The sequence below is a fragment of the Sturnira hondurensis genome, unplaced genomic scaffold, assembly GCF_014824575.4.
Source record: "Sturnira hondurensis isolate 20B ecotype Veracruz unplaced genomic scaffold, ASM1482457v3 Scaffold0010803, whole genome shotgun sequence".
Classification (NCBI taxonomy): domain Eukaryota; kingdom Metazoa; phylum Chordata; class Mammalia; order Chiroptera; family Phyllostomidae; genus Sturnira; species Sturnira hondurensis.
This window is the reverse complement of record NW_028083434.1, coordinates 1,092,740-1,114,555: the sequence shown is the minus strand read 5'-3', so window position 1 is coordinate 1,114,555 and position 21,816 is coordinate 1,092,740. Positions and strand designations below refer to the sequence as shown.

The window sequence follows — 21,816 nt, the reverse complement described above, 5'->3', positions numbered from 1 at the left end:
CCCAACCAGTGTTATTTACAATAGCCAACTGCTGAAAACAGCCTAAGTGACCACCAGTAAATGAGTGGATCAAAAAACCTGTAGTACACTTAAATGATGGAATACTATGCAGCAGAAAGAAAGGAGGAGCTCCTACCCTTCACAACAGCACAGATGGAACTGGAGCATTATGCTAAGTGAAATAAGCCAGGTGGTGGAAAACAAATACCATATGATCTCACCTATAAGTGGAACCTAATCAACAAAACAAACAAGCAAACAAAATATAACCAGAGATTTGGAAATAAAGAAAAAACTGACAATCACCAGCGGGGAAGGGGATAATGGGGAAAGAAGAGGAAGGGGTAAAAAAAGGAACACAAATAGAGGACTCGTGGGCACAGACAATGGGGGAGAATTGACTGTGGGAGTGGGTGGGGATGGGGTAGGGGTGAGCAATGGAGAAAAGGCAGGACAACACTAACTGAACAGCAGTAAAAAATACAAATAAAAAAGAATATATGCAAAAATAAAGTAGCTATGTTTCCCTGGCAAAATCTCCACTTCTGCTTATTGCTCTCTGTTTTTCCTTTAGCCTTAGTTTGTCAAAAAAATTCTAGCGAGTTCCATTTTATGATTTTATATTAAACTAATCAAGAAACTATACCCTGCTATTATCAAAAAGCAAACCTCAAGGATCATTAATGGATGCCAAGACCACTAGGTGAAAAGTTATTAGGTAATAGGATACACACATGATGCTAGAATATAACCCTATGAACTACTTGCTAATTGCAAAGGGGGAAACAACTTATCTTTTATAATGGTGAGATCTAGTAGATATCATATCACCACATAATCAAACTTGGCATCACTAACTGTGAGATAACCTAACACTATCTGCCTATTGGTGTGATGCAATATGAGGTACACAGTCTTGCCTATGAAGTTCTCTTACTAAAAAAAATTAACATGAATATAATCAAGCCAATGGATATAATTTTTAGTTTACAGGAAATGTAGGTGAAATGTGATGAAACATTCTATAAGAAAGCTGGTCTGGTCTCATCAATAAAGGAAATTTGAATATGGGCTGGATGTTAGGTGTTAGGGACTTACTGTTAATTTCCTTAGGTGTGATAATGGTATTGTTATTAGGTAGGAGAATGTCCTCATTCTTGGGAGATTCATAATGAAGTATTCAGAGGAATATCATGATGTCTATAACTTCCTTTCAAACAGTTTAGCAAAAAAAATGTGTGTATGTGTATACACACATAAATAGATAAATCAAATATGGCCAAAATTTAATAGTCATTTAATACAAGTAGGTGGATGTTCATTGTTCTACTCTTTCAACTTTTCTGCCTGTATATTTGAAATTATTATAAGAAGTTGCAGAAAATTATAAAGGAAGAAAAAAGAAAAGCTTTCTTTTTAAAGAGCCTATTTATTGAAAGATTCCCCATTTACTCTCTCTGAATATTCTACTAGTAGTCTTATTTAATATTACAATCTTAAGTGATTAAAATAGAATAAAACATTATAGGAAGAACAACAAAGTGTAGATAGAAGACTGACAGATAATACGACAAAATGTTAAGTGATTACCTCTAGCTAGGGAGACTTAATGGATTTTTTTCTCATTTATATATTGCCTCAGTATTTTATACCATATCTTTTACATTTAAAAAAGCTTTTTTAGGCAACATCTTTAGAACATAAGCACTACAGAGACTATCAAATACACATTGCTGTGTTAGTACAATGTTTATTTTTGCTGGTAAAAATATATATTGAAGAACTAAATTCACTGTGAACTTGAACAAACCAAAGTGGTTATCTCAAATAATGTAATATCTTCTCTCATACATACAACCCCCAAATATTAAGCAGAATATAAAAATCAAGTCAACTGATAACTTCTGGTCCTTTCATAGGTGATGAAGAGCTTCTTACCTTATTTTATGGGTTACCAAGAATCTTACATAGTATAAGATGACAATTCACCACTGTATGGCTTTAAATAAAAACCAGCCTTTGAAAATTCTAGGAGCTGAGTATAGAACAATAGGAAAAGAGTACTCACCCTCCACAGACCCTTGGTACCTTCCTGTTGGTATATATCAATGAAGCTGCCAATCATGCTGCCTTGGAACAAGCTTCCCTGAGCCTGCATTCGAATCTAAAATAAGAAGAGGTGAACATTTTTTTTTTGACAGAGAAACCAAAATGAAATGGCTCAACTCATTTAGAATTAAGAAAACAATATTTGGGAATTAAAGAAAAATCAGCCTGCTATTATTATGAAGTCAATGCCTTAAACTATACGGAGAAAGAATGTAATTTGTGTCAAAGTATCTTATAAACATGATTTTTATCATGTTCCTCATACCTAAGTTCATCTTTTCTAGAGTTGAAAGAAAACTTGGGAAAAAGGAAGAATAAGTACTCAGTGAAGGTAGTAAACAGTTCATCTAAAATATAATTAGTTTGTGAAAAATTCAAACAACCTACATGTCCAAAAACCGCAAAGGATTGGCTGCATGAATTTATGGTACATCCAGTTAACGGAATACTACGCAGCCATAAAATTTTGTTGTAGAATAATATTTGACATTGAAAAATGCCAACAAGTAACTGCTGTATAGAAAAAAGCAGGTTGCAAAGCAATATGTATGGTATGTGATTTTTATTAAAAACATCTAAACTTAAACCACATACACAACAAATAAACTGGATGAATATATATATACTCAAATGTTGACCATGGTTTATGTCTGAGTGATGAGGTTACCCATAAGCATTTTTCCCATTTTTGTCTTTTTTCCTGCCTTCCACTTTTTTCTACATTGATCATGCATTGCTAATGTAATCATAAAAAGCAAAAATGCTTTAAAATGTAATTTTATGCTAAAAAACATGAAACTGAGTTTTGTAAAAAGCATGATACTGTGCTCTGCAAAGTGGCCTTTGAGAAGCACAAGAAAGGAGATACAGCAACTAAAAAGCCATGTGAAAGATTTAATATGATTTCCCACTGACTCTGCACATATAGAAAGAATCACATTAGTCAGTCACTAAATACTAGTGGCCCAAATGCAGCCCTGATTTTCATGAAGCAAAATTCTACATTTCAATAAATGTCATGTGACAGAAACTTGTTTTTATGTAGAATGCCAAATGCTACTACTAAGAGTTGAAATAAAAACCTAAACCAAATTAAATCAGAATAGAAACTATCACAAAGACATATTGAAGACACAAATATCCTATGGTATGTCTTTTTTTTATTTAAATTATATTTTATTGTTCATACTATTATAGTTGTCCCAAATTTTCCCTTTTGCCCCCCTCTACCTTGGAACCGAATCAAAGATTTCTTTAAGGAGATGATTCCTGAGCAGGGCTGGGACTCAGGTGAAGCAACAAGTGTGGCACTTCCCTCCGCACAAAATATAGGAGGAACATGCACAATATCTCAGCAATCCAGATAAATAATCTCTTAATACACAAAGAACTAAATATCAAATGATTGTAACTAAATACAGGATCCAACATGGTAGGATTAGGATGAGGCAAGTGAGATAAATTGTATAAAATAGTGATATTTTGTTCATCAATTTTTTGCATTCATTTTAATTTTTGAAAACTATTGCAAAAATGTGTTATTTCTCTTGATTCCTGGTTTTTTTGGCATCCCCTTCCATTTTGCACCCAAAGAGGATACCTTGTCTTAGTCCTGGCCCTATTCCTGAGCAGTCTTGAAGGACAAATTCATGAGGAAAGTGAGGGAAGAAAGCACTGAGGCAGAAAGAGAACTAACTTCATGCACAAAGGCAAGGAAGCAACACATAATAAATGAGGGAAAGAGCTGTCCAAGGATAAGTAAAAGGACTGAACAGCCCAACTGTGATTATAAATCCTGTACTGGTATTGTCACAGTCTGACTGTGACTTGGGATCCTCTCACACATTTTATCATATATTTAGTGCCTATAATTAACCATATGTTTAAATAAATTAATAAATAGAAAATGTTTGCCATTTAATAAAATAAAATAAGATGGAGATTGGCATTAAAATAAATGTTTCATTCTGTTTTGATAAAATCTAAAAGAAATCCAATTATATTTTAAAACCTAAGCACCACTAACCTATACTGTTCTGGTTCTGAATTCAGAATATCCCAACAAAAGCCAAAATATACCATTTTACAGCCAAATCTCACTCTTAATAGAAATATGGATAAAACAGGAAAAGACAAATACAGTATAGCTTTAAGGTACCTCAATTAGTTATTAAAAGAGGCTTCTCCAAAAACTGCATTTCGATTTACCACTTTGTTTGGTACCCCAGCTTACACCACAGACCAACATACCATCCTAAGCTCTGGAAGGGGTAGGGAAATGTGCCTTGCTTTTGTAAAGTGGGGAAAGGACTATTATATATACAAGTTTACTCTCGGATAACTTTCAGAAAAGAATACAAATAGAAGTAGGGGATCTCAAAAATAATTTCCTTAAAATTGCATAGCCCTTGGAAAGAACTTATAGAGGTTTGCATATTCCAGTTTGAAGACCAATGGATTAAGCCATATCTTAACAAATTGACCGCTATTTATTGAGCATCTGCTACATACCAAGTACGATGATAGTTTATATATATATATTATCTATAATCCTTAACAACCTTGTGTGACAAACACTGAATTAATTTCATTTTACAAATGAGAAAACAGGTTTAAAGCAATGAAGCAATTTCCCCAAAATTTTACAGCTGTCAAGCGATAGCGCGGGGAATCTAAACCCAAATCTGACTCAAAACTCATGATCTTTTCACATCACACTGCATACACCCAATGCTACCAGACCACCTTACCTTTAGTACATCAGTGGGATTGGCTATAGTGGAAGATATCACTCCTGACACTACCCCACAGATCATATTAACTAGAAGAGTTTCATCTGTAAAAAGGAGCAAAGAAAGAAAGAAATGTCTGTACATATTAGGTACCAGTTTCTGAGAACAGAGTCCTAAGGTATCAGAAGGGAACCCTTGTCAGAGACATGACTGCAAAATGAAGCACAAAGCTTATGGGAAAAAAAAAAACCAAATATTTTTAGACTCCAAATCAGCACTGTAACATATAAAAATTGTAATATATAAGTCATTATTGTTTTAAAAAACTATTTCTAAAGGACACTGAAACATGTCCTGCTGTTATATGCTACTGCTAATACCACACACAAATTCAAACATGGTATTTACCCCTCAATCATTTCAAATATCTAAATAAAATTACTTTTTAAAGTCTTTTTCTGGAGAATCATCAATAAAATCTCAAGACAGAATGTTAAAACATAAAATCTTTAATAGAAAAATTTCTAAATACTAATTTTGACTAGCCTTAGTATTGGCTGGCCTCTATTTACTTACAGGTTTCTGTAGTCAAATGTGAAAAACTAGTCATTCGGAACTACATCCCATTGGCTACCAAAAACAAAACAAAACAAAGAAACCCAGAGCATATTATTCTAAAGTCAAAATTCAATCTTTACCATGCCTCTTCACCATGATGAGCCCACAAATAGAAACTACGTAAACCCAAGTGAAGAATCTGTGAAAGGAAATTACTTCAGGAAGCAAATCCTTCAGGATCCTCAAAAACAAAGCTCCAGAAAAAACTGATTTCGTAAAGTGATAGAGAGAACACTGCTAACCAAAAGGCTCTCCAGCTGTTCCCAACCATGTCAACAGCCCCAGGCCTGTAATAAAATAACCATTTAGTACAGCATCAGGCTGGCACTGTTGCAGCAGCAAATAAAGAGACATATAATACTAAAGTGGTTCAAGCATATAACACTAATGTGGATAAAGTTGCCCCGGGTACATCGGAATCTACGATATAATAGCATAAAATTACTCTACCTAACAATAACTTGTCAAAATCAGCAGCTTGGCCCTGGCTGGTGTAGCTCAGTGGATTGAGCGTGGGCCTGCGAACCACACGATCGCGGTTCGATTCCCAGTCAGGGCACATGCCTGGGTTGCAAGCCAGTTCCCAGCAGGGGACTCATGAGAGGCAACCATACATTGATATTTCTCTCCTTCTCTCCTTCCCTTCCCCTCTAAAGATAAATAAAGAAAATCTTTTTTAAAAAATCAGCAGCTAGAGCCCTGATTGGTGTGGCTCAGTGAGTTGGGCATTGTCCTGTAAATCAAAAGGTCATCAGTTTGATTCTGGGTCAGGGCACACAGGTCAGGGCACATGCCTTGGATGCAGGCCAGGTCCCCAGTTGGGAGCATGAGAGAGGCCACTGATCAACGATTCACGCATCGATATTCCTCTCCCTCCCTTCCCCTTTCTCTAAAAATAAATAAAACCGTTTAAAAAATATCAGCAGTTAGAAAAGTCCTTATAGTTGAAGTCCTCTTGTTGTTGAGGGCACCATTAATTTTCTGGACAAGCTTATTCCATGTTCCCTCTCTGGAGACCAGAAGCTTTTTTTTTTGTTTGTTTGATAGGAAAAGGGACAAACTTGAAGAGCAGATCCCTCTAACATATTATCACCTCTGCAAGGATTAAGCCCAAGTCAGTACAAGCTCACCTCACTTTATCCTTGCAGTGACTATCACCCATTCTCAGGCATCCCATAAGAAGCACTTTCCATTAAGCATAACTTCAATAATCTCTTTGAATATTACCCCAAAAGAGAATAAGGAGTCTACACTGACCTTCTAAACGTTCTACAAATAGTCTCTTCAAGCTTTGGTAAATGCCAATCTTAATGGTGCCATATGATGCCTGCCTTAGTAAAGCAGGAGCAATTCTGGAAAAAAAATAAGTCAATTATACTCAACATGCACTTGCAAATTATATAGTTCTAGGCAGCCTACTCATTTCTATTACCTTCCTCATTCCACCCAACAACACCAAAATATACATTTTTTTCAAGCACCCATGAAACATTCACCAAAATAGCATATCTGGGTCATAAAACAAACCTCAACAAGTGTTTAAAAATTGAAATCATATAGAGTATGTTCTATAACCATAATGTAATTAAACTAGCAATCAAGAAGGAAAATCCTTACACACTTTAAAATTAAACAATAGCCCTGGCTGGTGTAGCTCAGTGGATTGAGCATGGGCCTGCGAACCACACGATCATGGTTCGATTCCCAGTCAGGGCACATGCCTGGGTTGCAGGCCAGTTCCCAGCAGGGGACACACGAGAGGCAACCATACATTGATATTTCTCTCCTTCTCTCCTTCCCTTCCCCTCTAAAGATAAATAAATAAAATCTTTAAAAAATAAAATAAAACCTATCTTTAAAAAAAATAAAATTAAACAACACACTTCTAAACAATCCATGGATCATAGGAAGTCTCAAAAGAAATTTCAAAAATACACGGAACTGAATGAAAATGAAATATTCAACCTATTAAAATATGTGGGATGCAGCCAAAGCAGTGCTGTGAGAGAAATTTATAACACAAAATGCTTACATTAGAAAAGAGGAAAAGTCTCAAATCAATAATCTAATTTCCTACCTGAAAAAAACTACAAAAAGAGCAAAATAAATCCAAAGTAAGCAGAAAGGAAGAAATAATAAAAAAGCATAAATTAATAACATTGAAACAGGAAAATAGAGGAAAAATGAATGAATCAAAGTAAGCTGTTTTTGGGAAAAAAATCAATAAACAGGGTAAACCTCTAGCTAAAGAGAAGACATATGTCATCAATATCAAGAATGAGATAGGGAATAAATAACACTACAATTTCTGCAGCCATTAAGATAATAAAGGAATGCTATAAAAAAACTGTATGCTCTTAAATTCAACAACTTAGACAAAATAGACTGATTCCTTAAAAACCACAAACTTCCCAAACTACCAGAATCAAGATGAAACAGACAGTCTGAAGTCTCATAACCATTCAACATTTTTAATTCATAATTGAAAAGTTTCCAAAAAGAAAATCTCCAGGTCCAGATAATTTCACTGGGGAATTCTACCAAACAGGTAAGGAACTGACACCACTCTTATACAATCTCTTCCAGAAAACAGAAGGCGGAATGCTTCTCAACTCATTTCATGAGGCTAGTATGACCCTGATAGCAAAACCAGAAACAAACAGTATTAAAAATGGGAAATTATAGGCCAGTATCTCTCATGAACTTAGAAGCAAAATTCCTTAACAAAATATTAGCAAATTGAATCCAGCAATGTAAAAAAAGAAGCATACACCCATTACTTACCTCATAGGTTTTTTGGTTTGTTCGTTTGTTTTTTTAAATCAACCTTACTTCCTAACAGTTGCAGATACACCTTCCATTCTTTCAAGAAGGAAGTACCAGAGCCAAGATTTCACCCTATTTAGTTTTGCTTATAAACTGGAGACATTCTCACTTGTACATCCTTTGAGATTCTTCCAAATTACAGGACTATACTTTGGTAGTTATAAAAATAATCTTGTAATTATCCACACTGATGAAAGAATATGGATGTATTACTTGATTTTTTCCTCAAGAAAATTGTCTTTGAAATTCAGCCTAACATAGATTAGTAATAAAATTGATGTCCATTCTCTGAGCAATAAACTGGTAGCCTAGATGCAGGAGTGGCCTAGGAAGCTGGCAACAAATAAACAACAAACGGGACAATAAACTACAAACTTATGACTAATCAAAAGCAGACCAAAAAAAAAAAAAAAAGATGGGTCTCCCTCTCTCTCATTCTGTATTTTGTCTAAACTGCCAGAATATTATTTCTTTAAAGAGGAAAATTTTTAAAGAAGTCAGTATCCAGCAACTCAAGAAAAATACCACAAAAAATATACAGTTAACTATTGTTGCTATCCATAGTGTCTATCATAGACTCTTGGGAAAACAGGAGAAAGCCGATGCTGCAATGGACTATCTGTTTTATTTTTTTTTAAGATTTTTACCTATTTATTTTTAGAGAGAGGCGAAGGGAAGGAAAAAGAGAGGGAGAGAAACATCAGTGCATGGATGCCACTCACACACCCCCTACTGGGGACCAGGCCTGCAACCCAGGCATGTGCCCTAACTGGGAATTGAACCAGCAACCCTTTGGTTGGCAGGCCCACACTCAGTCCACTGAGCTACACAAGCCAGAGCTGGACTATCCATTTTAAAATGCATCACTAATAGCCTTGGCTGGTGTGGCTCAGTAGATTGAGTGCTGGCCTGTGAACCAAAGAGTCGCCAGTTCAATTCCCAGTCTAGAGCACATGCCTGGGTTGCAAGCCAGGTCCCCAGTAGGAGGCATTCAAGAGGCAATCACACATTGATGTTTCTCTACCTCACTTTCTCCCTTCCTTCCCCTGTCTAAAAATAGATAAATATTTTTTTAATTTATGCCCACAATCCAGGCATGTGCCCTAGACTGGGAATCAAACCAGCAGCCCTTTGGTTCACAGGCTGGCATTCAATCCACTGAGCCACACCAGCCAGGGCTAAAATCTTTTTTAACAAATAAAATAAAATGCATCACTAATAGCTGTACACACTTATAAATGGACCCCAAATCCAAAGGCTCAAGGCTTTAAAATAAGCGTGAAATATAAACTGGCATATCAATATTAAATTACAAGCTGAAATAGTGAATATGAATGGTAACAAACTATCAGACAGCTGAAATACATGGCTTCTTTAAGAAGTATTTCTATTGATGATGTAAGGAAAGAATCCAATCTTACCCTGAATACAGAGCCAACACACCTTCTTCTTTATAGATTCGAAACAAGGCATGAAACATTCCTCGGTATTTTATCTCTTTGAAGCGGGCATCGATGCTTTGGCCTTGAACTTGCAGTCTTGTTTTGGTTAAGTCCACAGGAAAAGTTCCTGTGAAGGAACACATTCATTATAAGTTTTTCCAAGGAGCCACAATTAAATGTTGGTCAAATGTATGCCAATGACAATTTTTAAAACAAAACAAATCCTTTTTGTAACACATAAAAGAACACTAGAATACCACTGCCAGAAGACAGAGTTGTATGTGGTAAAGCAAAATATACTACTGTATTCTATCTGGTCAGCAGAATTTGACCCACAGTATAATTAAAACTGTGATATAATATAGTACTTTAAGATGGTCTATATATAGTGAAAATGAAAAATAATTTAAATGTTTTAAAGTCAATAAAGTTTAGTGGATTGGAATCACTACTTTAGGAAGAAAAAAATTTATAAAATGAAAAAACACAATCTAAATAGAGAAAAATCTGTTTTGATTGTGATAGTTAATTTGCTTGTAAAATGAACAGAAGTTTGGACACTTATACTAAAATGTTACAAACAACTTATCATAAAGGAAAGACCATTAGTACGGGGATACAGCAGAAACCCCCATCATAATTAACTCCCTCTGTATTTTCAGGTATGTTACTTAAGCCTAGCAAATTAACAAATCATTAAACCATCAAAAATCTTCCTAAGTTTGACTTTTCTTAACTTCACTTTTCATACCACTAATGTACTTTCTCAGAAAATGTCATTTGATGGCTTTGAGACAACAGTTTTTAAAATAAAGAAGGCCCTTCTTTGTATTTTTTCTCTAGCAGTCACCAAAAAACCCTGTCACCACAAGCTTCCACCTATACCACAAGAAGCAGATTTGTCAGTTTTCATATTCTTACCAAACTCAGCAACAATAGAGGCAAGGCCGCCATATACAAAGGGTTTCCAATTCAGACCAGACATCTCATGGCTTACAGTGGCACTCCTCTGGGGCTAAAAACAAACACAAATCAGAACAAGGCACAAGAATGAGGGGCATTTGTTAGCGTCTGATCACAACACTTGTATTAACAAATTTGGCAAATAAAACAGACATACAAAATGGAATGACACAAAATGGGGGGTCCTATTTTATGTGATAGATGATCATGAATATGCTCTTTACTGCCATTCTGTAGGGGCGCACAGGTGAACCACTCAAAGATCAACCTGTGCCTTTCATTCTCTCTAGTTTTCTTTAATGCTATCCCCATCCCCACCCAAAGAAGAGGTTTCAGGCCACCGAGCACACCCAACTTAGACATTCAACAACACAATTACTAGTGAAGGAACCTGGAGTTTAAATTATAGAGGCTGAGGCATCTCATAAAAGCAGTTCATGGTATTCAGTCACATTGATCCAGGTGCAAAGCACAAGCTAACACCACTACCCTCTCATATACTGAGCCCTCTCATCTCTCCACTAAACTCTAGGGTTTTAGTTCATCTAGCTAGTTCTATCTATCCGCTACTCCCCCTGCAAGGCCCAGGTTGAGTTAAGCACCTTTTCACCTTCCTTCTGATTCCCAGAGGAATGACAGCAACATGGTGTCTCTATTCTGTACGACATTTAACTTCCACACATCCAGTTAATCTCCTTTTCCCTGGCCTTTTAAAGCACATACAAATATTTGTTTTTCTTAGAAGTTCAGGTTCTTTAACAACGTATTCTAGTCTTCATCTCCCTTTCCTCCTTTTTCATCCCACCCCACACAGAACCATCATCATCAGTCTTTTCAGCCTTTTTACCTGCTACTCTCAGCTATCTCTCTTAATTTTTCTCCCACAGCTCTGCTCTCTAGATCAGTGGTTTTCACATTTTAATGCACGCCAGAATCATCTACAACGTGGATTAAAACATAGACTGGTGGGCCTCGCCCTCAGGTTTTCTGATTGGGGGTCTGCACCTGGCCTAAGAATTTGCAAGTTTCCAAATACTGCTAATGCTTTCACATGTTAAGAAGTACTGCTCTAGGCATCACCTACTAAATCCTGGTCAAGCTGTAATCTCTTTGCTTAAGTTGGACTCTCAATTCCCAGCCGGGGTGCATGCTTAAGTTGCAGGCTGGGCCCCCAGTGAGGGGCGTGCAGGAGGCAGCCGCACACTGATGTTTCTCTCCCTCTCTTTCTCCTTCCCTTTCCCCACTCTCTAAAAATAAATAAATAAAATCTTTAAAATGAAATAAAATAAAATGTTTTTTAAAAGAAAGGTGAAAACATAACTGAAATGCAAAAAAAGAGATCTGTGCAGTATATGGAGAAGGTGCAGTGACTGATCAAATGTGTCAAAAGTGGTTTGCAAAGTTTCTCGGTATTATTAATATTTTGGCCAAATAATTCTTTGCTGTAGGGCTGTCTTATGCATTGGATGATGTCTAGTAGGCCTCTACCCACTAGAAGCCAATAGCAGCAGATAGCCAGCATACTCAAAATATCCAAATCTATAAACATTGGTGACAATGAAAATGTGTCTTTTATTATATGGAAGAAATCTAAATGGACTTTTTGGCCAACCCAATATATTTAATTTAAAGGATTATTAGGAAATCATGTTCTTCGGACTCCTGGAACATTTTTTAAAAATCAACTTTCTTATATAAAATGACAATAATAGTTGGTAGTTGATTTTTGCTTAATGTCTTAACAAAATAAGACTGGCAACCCTAATTTGTATCTCCTCCCAAAACTTTCATTTAAATTTTATTAGTCCATGAAATCCAAAAGTCTGGGAACCACTGGCCAAATTAACCTGCTACCACTGCTACCTCCCCACTCTCATCTGAGAGCAAAATCACTTTCCTTTCAATGTTAGAAAGAATCTTGCTATGAAGAAGTCCTGTATTACATTTCATCAGGTCTTATTTTAGACAACCCTTCCTCCTACTGAGCCAAAAGTCTGCCTTCCTATAGTTTTCACCCATTTTTTGAGGTAATATTGAATAACTTTACTCATTTTCCCTATGAAAGTCCTTCCAATATTTAAATACAGATATCATGTTGTTATCTCTCTCAGGCTACATAATCACAATCATTTTTGTCATTATTATACTTCAATTACTACAGCTGAAAATTGCAGTGTTTTTGTGAGGGCCACATCACACCACTGAATCATTAAAATGTCAGCTAAAACCTCCAAATGTTTTACTTAAGGCTATTCACAAACGTGCATGTTATGTCACACCTATTCTACAGCTATGCAATGTTTTCTGAACCTTCATTTATCCCTTCTACATCTTAATCTCAAGCATACAAGTAATGATTAGGATGTGGTTTATCTTCTAGTTGCCCAGGTTATTTTCTCTCTTAACTAGGCATGATCCCTGAAGGCAGAAACCATGTCTCACAGCAGTTTTTTAAACCCCTACAACAGCTTGCACAGAGTTGGGAACACATCCATTAAATACATGGTTGGTTCCAGTGTAATGTCCTTTATCTGTGAATGCAGCCTATATGTAAAATATTACAGAGAAATCACAAAAATTAAGTTGCTGTACCTAACCAATACTACACAGTCAGTACACAACACTTTGCTGATCTCAGAGAGTCTCTGTCTATTAATTCTGTTCCCTTGCTTCTTTTGCAGAGAATTATTTGTGTAAAATACCCCAAGTATTTAACAATGATTTTGACTTGTGGGGGTGATCCCCAGATATGGGTAATAGGAAAGAAGTCATACCTAAGTTCAAATAGAGTACCTTAAATATTTTTATTCTATAAAGAAGCCAATGAAAAATGTCTTCAAAATGCAGATATGTGTTCTGAATTCTAAGAAAAATTTGATAGCCTAAAAAGTGAGAATGCCCTAAAATACAAGTTACCTAGCCCTACACTACTACAAATATCTGATCAGAAAAATCTGAGTGCCTTTCCTGCTTTCTTCTTTAAGAAATAATAAGTATTAGAGCTTCTCAGATTCAGGAGGTAATAATGGAGAGTCAAGCAAATATTTATTCAATGGATATTATATGCCCAAACCTGCAATGTACTATGGTCTAAACAACATGTTAAAAAAAGAACAAATGTTCTAACACCATGACAATATTTATCATTCGACCTATATTTCCTGGATAATCAAGAAGGCTGAGGTGGGGATAAAAGTTCTATAAAATACCATGCTTGCCTTTCAAGAATTCATACTCTGGTAGAAGAAATCATAGTATCCCATCAGAGAAAAATTAAGTGCTAAACTATGTAACACAAACTATAAGGGCAAGGTAAGCATGGAAAAGGAGATGGATCAGCATGGGCTTAAATAATTATGAAAGGTTTGTGGAGGTGAGAGAATTAAAAATTAGCTTTGACAACAGGGCAGGAAGAAATCTGGATAGGTGTAGGTAAGAGAGAAGGCAGGGGGAGAAGAGCAGGACGAACAAAGGCACAAATGTGGGGAAAGCACAGCACGTGGAGACAGGCATCAATATGGTTTGTTCTGAGAAGGCAGAGTGCAACCGAACTGGAACAAAAAAATTCCTTTCTCTCATTGAAATAATATCAGTCAAGAAGTTAAGGAACAGATCATGTTGAAAGGCTTGAAACCAAAGTGTGTGTGGTGGGGTGTGATATATACTGTAAGATTTTGAACCGGGTAGTGATTTGAGGAAATCCTATTTTAGTTTGCCTATCAGGGCAAGCAGTGATTACAAATGGGAGAGGAAGGGAAACTAGCTTAGGATAGTGTGAAATAAAGCACACAAGGTGTTTGGCAATGAGGTTAGAGATAAACTCCAAAAATAGAGACACAAAGAAACTCGATGATGTAGGAAATGAAGGCGAAGGAGGAAGGGAGTTCATGATGATTCTAAGCATACCAAGCCTTAAAAAAAAATAAGGAAACACTGACAGAAAGCTAAATATCCCTGATGTTACCTTGTCTAAGAAACTAATTCGTGTTGATAAAGGCTGTCATCACAATTAGTTATCTGAACTGCGTTTTAATAGATGCCTTCAATGCCTTTACCTCAGGGTGTGGAAGAGGGTAAAAACTGAAGGGGAGCATCTTTCAACAGCACCCTTCACACTAATACAATGGAGGTGTTTGCTTACTCCGCTTACAATCACGGCCGCCGTTGCAAACTTCACCCTTAGAAAAATTAGGATTATTCCGGGAAAGATACCCATTCACCCTCTGGGTAGCAGGATCTTGCCAGTTCCTCAGCTGTCAGAGCGAGTTCGTGAAGAGAAGGGAGGCGCCTGAAGCAGGCGGCCTCCCAGGGGGGTCGAGGAAGCAGGGTTCAACCGAAGAAGTAAAACCAACGATGCCAGAAGAGTGAAAGACAGGGAAGGGACTCAGCTGAGGGGAGAGAGAGACCAAAGGACTGTTAAGCCCCTCCCAGGCCGGGAACCAGGCAAACCAGGCCAGCCCGGCCCCGCGCGGCCCGGCGCGGCCCAGCCCCGCTCCCCATCCTGGTAATCCAGGAGCTCCCCCTCACCTGCTCGGGCTCATCAGACGACTGGGAAGCCGAGGCCCCCAAAGTCGGAAACGCCACCGCAACGCCAACCCGGAAGCACTGAAACCAGCGGAAGTAACCAAGCTGTTGCCCTGGCAACGGTGGTGCAGGCATTTCAACTTCGCCTCCTCCAATCAATCCCTAGAAAGAAGGCGCGAAATGAGAGGCGAAAACAACAGGGGTTTTAACGGGGAAATCAGGCAGGCTGCCCAAAGGGGCACCCTGATTTTGGGGAGATGTAGGGAAACGAAGGTAAGGCGCCTTCTGCAGTTAACATGCTTGTCAGTAAGAGCAGATCTATCGTCTCCTCCTCGTGTACCAACTAGGCCCAGGAGAGAAGGGGCGGAGTGAAAGCCTGGAGTCCGCGAGGGGTGGGGTAAGTGGAGAGGCAAGGGCAGAGGAGTGAAAGGGCGGGGCCGCCTCTCTCAGAACAGGAAAAAAGAGGGAAAGTGAAGGGGCGGGGCAAAAAGCTTAAAACAATCTCAGCACCCACTAGGTTCCAGGCGTTAGGGACCGAAGAATAAGGTTCGGGCCCTGTACTCAAAGCACATGGTTGACAAAGAGCAAGTTGTAAACAAAAGAGGACCATAAAAAAAAATCTGAAGAGTACAAATGAAAACGGGGAGTTTCAGTTAACCTTTAACTCACAATCAGCCAGAAAACAATGAGGGCCTGCTGACCTGCTTTTGGCTCTAGACCACCGCGGTGGAAGGAATGGATGCAAAGCACCCTGGGTGATTCCGTTTACCCAATGGGCTTTATTCGAATTTTAAGCCTCTCCTGTGAAAATTCTGTAATCTTGAGAGATTATGCAATAATAGGGTTTATGTGTTGTGTACAGTATAACAGTTTATGTGTTGTGTCAGTCAGTATAACAGTTTAGCCAGTGCAAGGCATGTGCCTAAATGATTATTTGTTGAATTAATGCATGTTTGGAATACCTTTGTTCCCCTGTTAAATAAATTCTTAAGGCAGCACACATGTTAGCCGACATTGGGGAATAATTACTAAGGATGATGCCAAGAGCTTCATGTGTATACAACTACCCTATGAGACAGTTTCTATTATTTTACCTTTTTTGATAGATGAGAAAACTGATATAGTAAGAAGTTGAGAAAGTAACTTGACCTGGCTGGTGTAGCTCAGTGGATTGAGCGCAGGCCTGCGAACCAGAGTATCATGATTCCATTCCCAATCAGGGCACATGCCTGGGTTGCAGGCCAGTTCCCAGTAGGGGACGCACGAGAGGCAACCATACATTGATATTTCTCTCTCTCTCTCTCTCCTTTCCTTCCCCTCTAAAGATAAATAAATAAAATCTTTAAAAAAAAGAAGTTGAGAAAGTAACTTGGTAAGTGGTAGAGCTGAGAATCAAATTCCAGTCTAATTTCAGAGCCCAGGCTCTTAACCACTCTACTATTCTATTCTCAATTTTGATACCCTTGTTACTTTCAGAAACCTACTTATTAAAAATAGAGATAATTGTCGTGGCTGGTGTGGCTTGGTTGAGTGATAGCCTGCAAACCAAAGGGTCACTGGTTCCATTCCCAGTCTAGGACACATGCCTAGGTTGCAGGCCAGGTGCCCAGTAGGGGACGCAGGAGAGGCATCCACACATTGATGTTTCTCTCCCTTTCTTCAACCTCCCTCCCCCTCTCTAAAAAAAAATAAATGAAATCTTTTTAAAAAATAGAGATAATATAAGAAACATGTGCATACATTCCAAAATGTGAATCCCCTTCAATTTACATCTCAGCAAAACACTCCCTTCCGGCCAGCAAAAGAATGTTGTAGCTTAGAGTCAGTCAGTCCTCATTCCGAAGGACTGCACTCTCCCCAGTGACATGAATTGTATGTCCCGCTGTGGCCTGGGCTGTCCCTCACGTCTGGGGTCTGTGAACCTTTTAGAATTACTCATATAGCCCTCTCTGTGAGCAAATCACTACCAGCTTTTCTACAAAATTTCACTTTTGCCTCTTCAGCCACTGCCACCACCACCTACTCTCACTGACCACCTAAATAAATTTTGTTAAAAGGAGCTTTGTTTTCAAATTACTTATTTTAAAAGTTCTAGAATAGATACATTTTAAAATAGCATTTGTAGAATTATAAACATATACACACTTATTTAACACATTTTCAGTATGCTTTGTTCTCAATATTTTTCTAAAACTACATAAAAAATCTAGTCCTCATTATCAAAGCTGGCCATTTTCCTTTTAAATCACCTTCTTTTTTTGGCTTTACCGCAAAGACCAGTATTTGATTATATTCTGTCTTGTGTTATGCTTGAATTCTGATGTCTCCAAGAGATAAGCTATTGAAGAGGATAGAATCCTGGAATATTCGCATCAGAAATCTATTTAGAGGTCCCTTCTATAATATTTATTATAGACAATTGTGCAGTCTCTGCTAGAATACTTCCAGTATAAGTATACAGAACAAGCCAGCTCATCTCACTATTGGGTAACTTTGTTAGAAAGTTCTCATTTATGATGAGCCAAAGTGTGCCTTCCTCTTTCTATTCTCCCAAGAGAAACACCTGGTCTTTAATTCTTTTTAAAGACTTTATTTATTTATTTTAGAGAGAAAGTAAGGGAAGGATAAAGAGAGGTAAAGAAACATCAATGTGTGGTTGCCTCTCATACTTCCCTACAGCGCCCCTGGCCTGCAACCCAGGCATGTGCCCTGACTGGGAATTGAACCGGCGACCCTTAGGTTCTCAGGCTTGCACCCAATCCACTGAGCTACACCAGCCAGGGCACCTGGTCTTGTAATATGTAAAGAGAACTGTATTTTGAACAGATTATCTTTTTTATTAATTAAGGTGAAGTTCACCTCACTAATACAATATTATATGTCAATTATATCTCAGTAAAACTGGAGGGGGACAACAAACAAAAAATGATATAAAATTGAGAACATTTTTTATTTTCATTAAAAGACACTGGTAAAAGAATAAAAAGGCAAGATCCAGACAGGGAGAATATATTTTTAAGCCTTGTATCCTACAAAATCGCATATCCAGTATAAACTTCTAAACTCAGCAACAAAAAGACAACTTAAATTTTAATGGGGAAAATACTTGAAAGACATTTCATAAAAGAATATATCAAAATTATCAATAAGCATATGAAAAGTGCATAGCATTATTAATCATGTAGAAAATTCAACTTCAAACACAGCCACAAGCTAGGCCAAAGTTAAAAGGACTGACAATACAAGGGGTTTGGTAGAAAGCACCTCAAATTCTTATCCACTGCTAGTAGGAGGATGTATTAGTTTTCTATCACTGTGTAAAAAAAAAAAAACATTGCCACAAATTTATCAACTTCAAACACCACACATTTACTGCCTTCCAGCTTCTGCTGGTCAAGAGTCCAGACACGACTTATTGGGCTCTTGGTGTCAGAAGGCTGCAATCGAGGATCAGCCAGAATTTATTTTTATCTTGAAACTTGACTGGGGAAGGATTCACTTCCAAACCCAATCAACTTGTTGCAGAATTCACTTCTTTACAGCTGTAGTACCAAGGACTTCAGTTTCTTGCTGGCTATTAGACAAAAGCCACTCTCAGCTCCTAGGACTGTCCCCAGTTTCTTGTGACACAATGCTTTCTATAGGAAGTTCATACTATAGCCACCTGATGCTTCCAGGCCAGCAGGAGAGAGAGAGAGCCTCAGATGTCGTTTCATCAGCACAGAATATGTAAGACTATTATTTTCTGTGATAAAGACTATACCTATATTTTAAAATTGCAAATAGCTTCTTTTTTCTGATTATTATAAAGTACATAGTCATTATAAAACATTTTAAACTATACTCGAAAGTGGAAAGAAGTAAAAATTAATGAAAATCCAAATAGTCAAAGAGCACTACTCTTAACAGTGTTGAGGGGCTCCCTCTATGCTCTCTCAGTGCATACACAAATAGTCATACCACCACTCTTGTGATGTGCGTGTTGCAGTTACGTCCTCCTGCTGGGCAGCCTCATGTGCGTCGGTGTATCTAACTTACACTCCTCCTGAATTTGCAGGGTTTTTGTTGTTGTTGTTGTTGTTAAACTATATTTTGTTGATTATGCCATTCGAGTTGTCTCATTTTTTGTCCCCTTTATTCATCTCTACCCTGCACCCCCCTCCCACCGGCATCCCCCCGTCCTTAGTTCATGTCCATGAGTTGTACATACAAGTTATTTGGCTTCTCCATTGCTTATACTATTCTCAACATTCCTCTGTCTATTTTCTACCTACCATTTATGCTAATTATTCTCTGTACCTTTTCCCCCATTGTCTCCTCCCCCCCCAACTAATAACCCTCCAGGTGACCTCCATTTCTATTATTCTGTTCCTGTTCTAGTTGTTTGCTTAGTTTGTTTTTCTTTTTGGTTCAGTTGTTAATAGTTGTCCGTTTGTTGTCAATTTACTGTTCATAGTTTTGATCTTCTTTTTCATAGATAAGTCCCTTTAACATTTCACAAAATAAGGGCTTAGTGATGACGAACTCCTTTAACTTGACCTTATCTGAGAAGCACTTTATCTGCCCTTGATTCTAAATGAAAGTGTTGCTGGATAGAGTAATCTTGGTTGTAGGTCTTTGCCTTTGATGACTTCAAATACTTTTTCCAGCCCCTTCTTGCCTGCAAGGTTTCTTTTGAGAAATCAGCTGATAGTCTTATGGGAACTCCTTTGTAGGTGATTGTCTCCTTTTCCCTTGCTACTTTTAAGATTCTTTCCTTATCTTTCATCTTAGGTAATGTAATTATGATGTGCCTTGGTGTGTGCTTCCTCGGGTCCAACTTATTTGGGACTCACTGAGCTTCCTAGACTTTCTGGAAACCTATTTCCTTTGCCAGATTGGGGAAGTTTTCCTTCATTTATTTTATTTTATTTATTTATCTTTAGAGGGGAGGGGAAGGAGAGAAGGAGAGAAATATCACTGTGTAGTTGCCTCTCGTGAGTCCCCTGCTGGGAACTGGCCTGCAACCCAGGCATGTGCCCTGACTGGGAATCAAACCGCGATCATGTGGTTCACAGGCCCACGCTCAATCCACTGAGCTACACCAGCCAGGCTTTCCTTCATTATTTTTTTAAATAAGTTTTAATTTCTTGCTCTTCCTCTTCTCCTCTGGCATGCCTCTGATTCAGATATTGGAATCTTTAAAGTTGTCCCAGAGGTTCCTAAGCCTCTCCTCATTTTTTTTTGAATTCTTGTTTCTCCATGCCATTATGGTTGAATGTTTATTTCTTCCTTCTGCTCCAAGTTGTTGATTTGAGTCCCAGTGTGTTTGAGTCACAGAAATGTGGGCTGCCAGCTGCCGCCTCACCTGCCTGGTCCTCCAGCCACCACCTTGCCACATGTCCTCTCTACCCTGGCCCTGGCTGCCAGTCTCCACTCCTCCTACCAGTGTAAATGAATGTTTCTCCTTTAACTCCTCGGTTGTCAGCCTTCCATACAGTTCAATTTTCTGGCAGTTCTGGTTGTTTTTGTTTTTAAGTTTGTTGCTGTCCTTGTTTTGGTTGTGCGAGGTATATCTACCTACCCCTCCATCTTGGCCAAAAGTCCTAAATTTCCAAGTTTTAAAAGTTATGCATCTTGATGAAAGGAAAAGGAAAACACACACACACACAAAACATACACAAGAAGATAAAAATACAAAAAAAGTAAAAATGTAAACATCATCCCCATTAGCCAATATCGTTATTCATATATCTACATGTGTCCTTCCAGTCTTTTTTCTCTTACATAAATATAAATATTTTTGTCAATTTTGGTTTCCAAAAGGTATGTGCATTTTATTTATCTTTTCAAAGAATCAGTGCTTGGATTCATTGATCTTTTGTATCATTTTTTAGACTCTTGTTTATTTCTGTTCTGATCTTTATTATGTCCTACTTTCTCCTCATTTGGGGCTTTGTTGTTCATTTTCAAGTTCTTCTAAGTATGAAGTTACATTGTCTATTTAAGCCTCTTCTTTTTTTAAGATTTTCTTTCTTTCTTTTTAGACAGAGGGGAAGGGTGGGGTAAAGAGAGGGAGAGAAACATCAATGTGTGGTTGCCTCTCACATGCCCCTCACTGGGGACCTGGCCTACAACCCAGGCACGTGCCCTGACTGAGAATGGAACTAGCGACCCTTTGGTTCGCAGGCTGGCACTCAATCCATTGAGCCACACCATCCAGGGCTTTTTCTTGTTTTCTGTTGTTGTTGTTGTTGTTGTTGTTGTTGTTGTTGTTTTGAGATAGGCCTGTAATACTGTGAATTTCTCTCATAGGATTGCTTTCTCAGTGTCCCACAGATTTTGGATTATTGTGTCCCCATTTTCATTTGTTTCAAGGTATCTTTTGAATTCTTCCTTGATCTCATTCTTAACCCATTCATTGTTTAATAACATATTATTTAGCTTCCATGTCTTTGTGGTTTTTTTCCATGTGATGTATTTCTAGTTTCATAGCATTATGGTCAGGGAAAATATTTGATATGATTTCAATCTTCTTCAATTTATTGAGACTTGTTTTGTATCCTAGAATATGGTCTATCCTAGAAAATGTTCCATGTGCTCTTGAAAAGTAAGTATAGTCT

General features: G+C 37.7%; 1 protein-coding gene across 3 annotated transcripts in view; it reads right to left on the bottom strand.

Annotated features, from left to right (window-relative positions):
• Positions 1 to 15,552, bottom strand: part of SLC25A14 (solute carrier family 25 member 14) — a 31,267-nt gene extending 15,715 nt beyond the window's left edge. The window contains exons 1-7 of one of the 3 annotated variants that reach the window (XM_037059332.1): positions 15,218 to 15,281; positions 14,832 to 15,078; positions 10,649 to 10,742; positions 9,707 to 9,854; positions 6,717 to 6,811; positions 4,860 to 4,945; positions 2,069 to 2,164 (exon numbers count right to left, since the gene is read on the bottom strand). In XM_037059332.1, the coding sequence (XP_036915227.1) occupies positions 2,069 to 2,164; positions 4,860 to 4,945; positions 6,717 to 6,811; positions 9,707 to 9,854; positions 10,649 to 10,742; positions 14,832 to 14,906 (594 nt within the window). In that variant the 5' untranslated portion in view covers positions 14,907 to 15,078; positions 15,218 to 15,281. Of the gene's footprint in view, positions 1 to 2,068; positions 2,165 to 4,859; positions 4,946 to 6,716; positions 6,812 to 9,706; positions 9,855 to 10,648; positions 10,743 to 14,831; positions 15,079 to 15,217 lie in introns of all 3 variants that reach the window. The other 2 variants (XM_037059333.1, XM_037059330.1) reach the window with 2 other exon arrangements.
• Positions 15,553 to 21,816: the final 6,264 nt, after the last annotated feature.